We start from the raw sequence: 4,909 nt of genomic DNA, 5'->3' as shown, positions 1-4,909 counted from the left end.
AAGCCATCCATTCTAGGGGCTTGTCTTCCTGGTGCAAGATCCGTGGACTAGGGGGCCCAATGTGGGGCTCAGACCCTTTGTTCCTTGGGGGCAACCTCTGCAATTATGATATCCTCCAGTTGTGGGTTGCCAACTTTGAGGTGTGGGTCTTGATTGTACTGCATCTCCACCCCTCCTACACATCTTGTTGTGGTTTCTTCTTTATATTTTTAGTTGTGGAAAAATCTTTTTTGCTCGTCTTCAGGTCATTCTCATCAATTGTTGTCATTTAGGTGTGTCCATGGGAGGAGATGAGCTTGGGGTCATCCTACTCTGTCATTTTGGTCTCACCTCTGACTGGGTGTTTTTCTTCAATTCATCAACTGTTTTTCTTGCTCTGACTTTTTCACTGTATTATGCTGCTTTTCTTCTGCATTCTTAATCAGGCAGTCAGAACTTGTTTCCAAGGAAGAAGGTGGGGCTGTCTTTTAGAGAGGATATTGAGCAGGTGAGTGGAAAGGAACAGACTTCTCTCTGTCTCTTCACTCTTGGAATATGTTTTCCAAGGAGCACCAGCTCTATCTTAAATAAACTACCAGCTCTGTGTGTGTGTTAGCATCTGCCCCTGGAGAACAGCCTGTAACCAACAGCCCATGGAAGCCCAAAACCCTCTATACAGTTTCTATGTGGGACCTCGTGTCCTTTCTGCTTCCATGCCTGAAAATGTGCCACACTTTTAAAATTTGAAAGCTTGTAATTTATTATTTATTCAAATGCTAAATAACAGCTAATAATAAAAAAATCTTAGCACTTTTCCTCGTTGCAGCCGAGAGAGCAACATGGGTCACCAGCAGCTCTACTGGAGCCATCCGAGAAAATTTGGCCAGGGTTCTTGCTTTTGCCATGTCTGCTCAAACCAGTGCACTCTGCTCCGGAAATATGGCCTCAAGATGTGCTGCCAGTGTTTCCACCGGTACGCAAAAGACATTGGCTTCATTAAGTCGGACTAAGTGAACTTCCTTGAATGGGTCATCCAGGACATCTACCTTATGCAGAAACAATACTAGCTCTTTGTATATAAAATAAAAGTTTAAAAACTTCAAAAAAAAAAAAAAAAAGACTTAGCATAGTGCCTGGCACATAGTATGTATTCAATATATGGTAGCGTATTAGTATTATCATTATTCTGAGATGAGAAAGCCTAGTCCAGTTTGGAGTCATATATGTAAATCAAAGGCAATTATGACCTGAGAATGTTGCTGAGGGAAATATTTCTTTGAGGTTTTTGTTCTTTTAAAAGGGCAATTTGCACATATACGTTTTGACTTTGGCGTTTGAGGTGGACATAATTTTTTTAATGCCTATTCTAGACATCTAGAGTGGCATTTTGAGTGGCCTCTGCCCATCACAGCAGAATGAATGGCAACTGCCTGATTGAGGCTGCAGAAGAAAAGCGGTATAATACAGCATAAAAGTCAGAGCAAACTGTAGTGGGGCTGAGAAGATTGCAATTTAATGGGGCTCAATTATTTGATTACAATAGATCTTTCAGTTGCCATAGAAACAAAACACTGAAAAATGACACTGATGGGGCCAGGCAGGCACACATCTTTCAAAAAAAAAGACTAAATTAAATGATGCACAGAATGGCAACGAATGCTCCTGAAATTATTCTATCTGGATGGATAAATGAGAAAAGTATGTAGATAACAGGTAGGGTGAAAGGCAGACACTTAATGCAGGCTGATCAAAGCAACCTCTAAACTGCAAAACAAAATTGATGTTTGAATCTTGGGCTCCTTCTCTGTGACAAGATCCCAGGTGCTGGTTTCCTCTAGGACTGTGGATGAGTGAGCCATCGTGGGGGCTGGGGACAGAGTATCATCAAAACAGGAGTCTGGATGACATTGTGAGAGAGAGAGTGAAAGAGGGAGAGACAGAGACAGAGAAAAATTGAGACCTTGCTGTCAATACAGTTGACCCTTGAACATGGATTTAAACTGTGCAGGTCCACATATAGGCAGATTTTTTTCTATAGTAAATAATACTACAGAACTGACAAACTGTACTGAGAACCTTGAAGAAGTGCATAGCAGGAATTCTAATTTCAGGGATCTCTGTGCTGGGATTTTCATTACAGAGCCATTTACATTTGCAAAATTTTGAAGGAAAATACCCTCTAATGATACCAGTGAAAATTTATAGGTGCTTACTCTGGGTGTAAGCAGCTTTTGGCAGGAAAGAGCTCTCTGCAGGAGGTCCCTTTCTGTCTTATCCCTTTAGCAAAGCTATATTGTAACTAACCTTAAGCCAGGGGCCCTCATCCTCTACTCATCTCCAGCCAAAGCACACCTTTCAAGTCTTCTGATCACACAATATTTTGCCTAACCTGTTGGGTCTTTCCATAGACCAAAGAAGTAAAAATGAAGAATAAGTAATTAACAGATGACCAGATAGATCTCTTCCTTAGCTTCCCCTTCGGTAATCTTGTGAACAAACTGTGTGAACAAGATAGCATCTAAAGAAAGATCACAAGGAGTCAACAAGCCTGAACACAGTGGGAGACGGTGATGAATCTGATCTCCTATCTCAATGATTAACTGAGATTACTTCCCTATTCCCTTTAAAAACTATCACGACCAAGCAGAATCTTCAGAGTTGGTTTTGGGGACATGAGTCAACCTTCTCCCCAGATTGCTGGCTTTTCTGATTAAATCAACTTTTCTTTCTACCAACATTTGCCTCTGAAGTATTGATTTTCAAGTGGCAAACAGCCAGACCTGAATTCAGTAACAGTATTGGGTATTCCTGTGCCACGAGCTTCACATGTGTCCTCTTATTTAATCGTCCCGACAACCTAGGAGGGAGGTATTATTATTATCTCCATGCTACAGATGGGGAAACAGACCAGTGGAGGATAAGCAATATGCCTAAGGTCAATAAGTAAATGGTAGGATGTGAACTCAGTTCCATCTGAGTAGAGACTCTAAGCCTTTAACCATTGGCATTAAATGAATTATACTGTAATTATAAGGTAGAATAGTCTATAGACATTGAAATTATGTTTTTGAAGAATTTTAGTGACATAGGAAAATGTTTACTGTAAGTGAGAAAAGCAGGTCATAAACCTTGTATATTGCATAATTTCAACCATGTTATGTTATTTTTATAAACTTGCAAATGAAAAAGACAGGAAGAAAATTATGGCTTTTCTATACTGTCAAGTTTTTTTTTTTTTAAGTTTGTCAACTCTTTGCAGATCTGAGGCTGTGGGTATGGGTAATATCACGATATTTTATTGCAGTTAATTTCTTAAGACCAAACACATGTAAAGCCAGAGAAATGTTCAGAAACAAAAAGATCTTCTAAAGGTGGTGGCTCAGAGGCTGGGTGACTACCAGGATTATTTCCAGATGGAATGATGGTTACTAGCCAGGGGGACAGAAAGGGAAGGCTCTACAGCCTAGGGTGAACCCTTCTACTCAGGTCCCCAGGGCCCTCACAGCACCTTTCCTGATTCCCCCTCCTCCTCCTCTTTTCTCTCCTCCTCTTCTCTTCTTTGTCCTCTTCTTCCTCCACTCACTTCTTTCTCCTCCTCTACCCAACCTCTATTAGGCACTGAAGTCAGTCAATAGTTGTGAAATGGTCATCTAACTGAGTGGACGTCGCGTTTTTCCCTCCTCAGTATATATCTTTCCTCTTTCTGGTAACAGTGGGACCCTGAGTTCACTTTGCAAACTGTCTCTACCCACAGGGGCTGACGGGGTTGTCAATCAAGGTGCCTGCCCTCCCCTAGCCAGAGGATGGGCATGTGACTGAGCTTGGCTAGTTGAATCTGAATCTTGAGCAGATGACATAAGGATAGAAAATTGAGAAAGCAGATCATCCTGGAGAAGGCACCTCAAAGAGACTGCTCCCTTGAAACCCAGATCTTCCTTGGGACCTATCCTTCCTAAAGCCTTGTCCTTTTGCTTTTATGCAATTCCATAAGCTACCCCAGATGTTTCCAAGTTTTATTTCTGTTGTTGCTGAGTTTTGCTTCTGTTTGCCAGTCTGTTTCTGTTGCTCGCCACCACATAGCAACAGACATTGACTCAGTGGCTTTTTATACAGAGTCTCAATAACTTGCTTCAGACACACAAAGGAGAATCGGTTGTCATCTCCTCCTTTCTTCATTCTAGATCCTGTAGCCTGGACTTAATGGGCCTTGTTTCCAAATTGAGGAAAAGGTTGCAGTTTTGGCCACATATTGTCTGTTCACTGAGTGACCTTGTTCTGTGATCTCTCCTCTTGACTTTTTATCTGAAAAATTGGAACCAAGGCCAGATTAAGTGGTAGGCTGGCAAGGCAGCTGCCAATCTGGAGGGAAGTTACATCATTACCTGGAAATGTGGAACCAATGAGCTCAGGTTCCCCTGGGAGCAACCTTACAGAACTGGTGAGAAGCTAGTGAGTCTGCTCCACTGAGGGCAACATTGCCCTCTGAGTATGATTAAAACACTCTACCTTTTCTTTTTGGTGTTTTTGAGACACTCACATTAAAAAAGAAAAAGTCAGATGAAGTTTTTATTTCACATAATGCATGTCATAATGCCATTTACCTTTCACAAGTGATTCCTTTTATTATCTATTAAACCCTTTAATGTGATTCTATGCGGTTTTCTGGTTTGGAAAATCAGGAAAGAAAAAAGAACACTACAGGAAAGTGGGAAATGTTTTATTATTTCAGAGCCTTGACAATGAAGTGACTTGGTAGCAGTTAAAAAGAATGAGGTAGAATTCTAGGTACTAAGATGGGTTATCTCCAAGACATACTGCCCCAATACCAAGTTAAAGAGTAAGTTGTCGAAGTTATTTTCTTTTAAAAAAAATTAAAAGAACTCACACATACAAACAAATACTGTCCATTTTCTCAGGGTTTATATATATA

The 4,909-nt window shown here is 40.8% G+C and overlaps 1 protein-coding gene across 1 annotated transcript; it reads left to right on the top strand.

Moving 5' to 3' along the window:
* The first annotated feature begins 809 nt into the window (after positions 1 to 809).
* Positions 810 to 989, top strand: LOC118885841 (40S ribosomal protein S29-like). The gene has a single exon (XM_036834977.1). The coding sequence runs from the start codon at positions 819 to 821 to the stop codon at positions 987 to 989; it is 171 nt and encodes a 56-aa protein (XP_036690872.1). The 5' UTR covers positions 810 to 818.
* The last annotated feature ends 3,920 nt before the right edge of the window (positions 990 to 4,909 follow it).

Source organism: Balaenoptera musculus, chromosome 19 (genome assembly GCF_009873245.2).
Source record: "Balaenoptera musculus isolate JJ_BM4_2016_0621 chromosome 19, mBalMus1.pri.v3, whole genome shotgun sequence".
Lineage (NCBI taxonomy): Eukaryota > Metazoa > Chordata > Mammalia > Artiodactyla > Balaenopteridae > Balaenoptera > Balaenoptera musculus.
Note: the sequence above shows the minus strand (reverse complement) of the source record. Positions and strands in the feature narration are given on the sequence as shown.

What these genes read in the sequence shown, in the direction of transcription:
- LOC118885841 (XM_036834977.1), top strand. Translation starts at nt 819, where the DNA reads ATGGGTCACCAGCAGCTCTACTGGAGCCATCCGAGAAAATTTGGCCAG.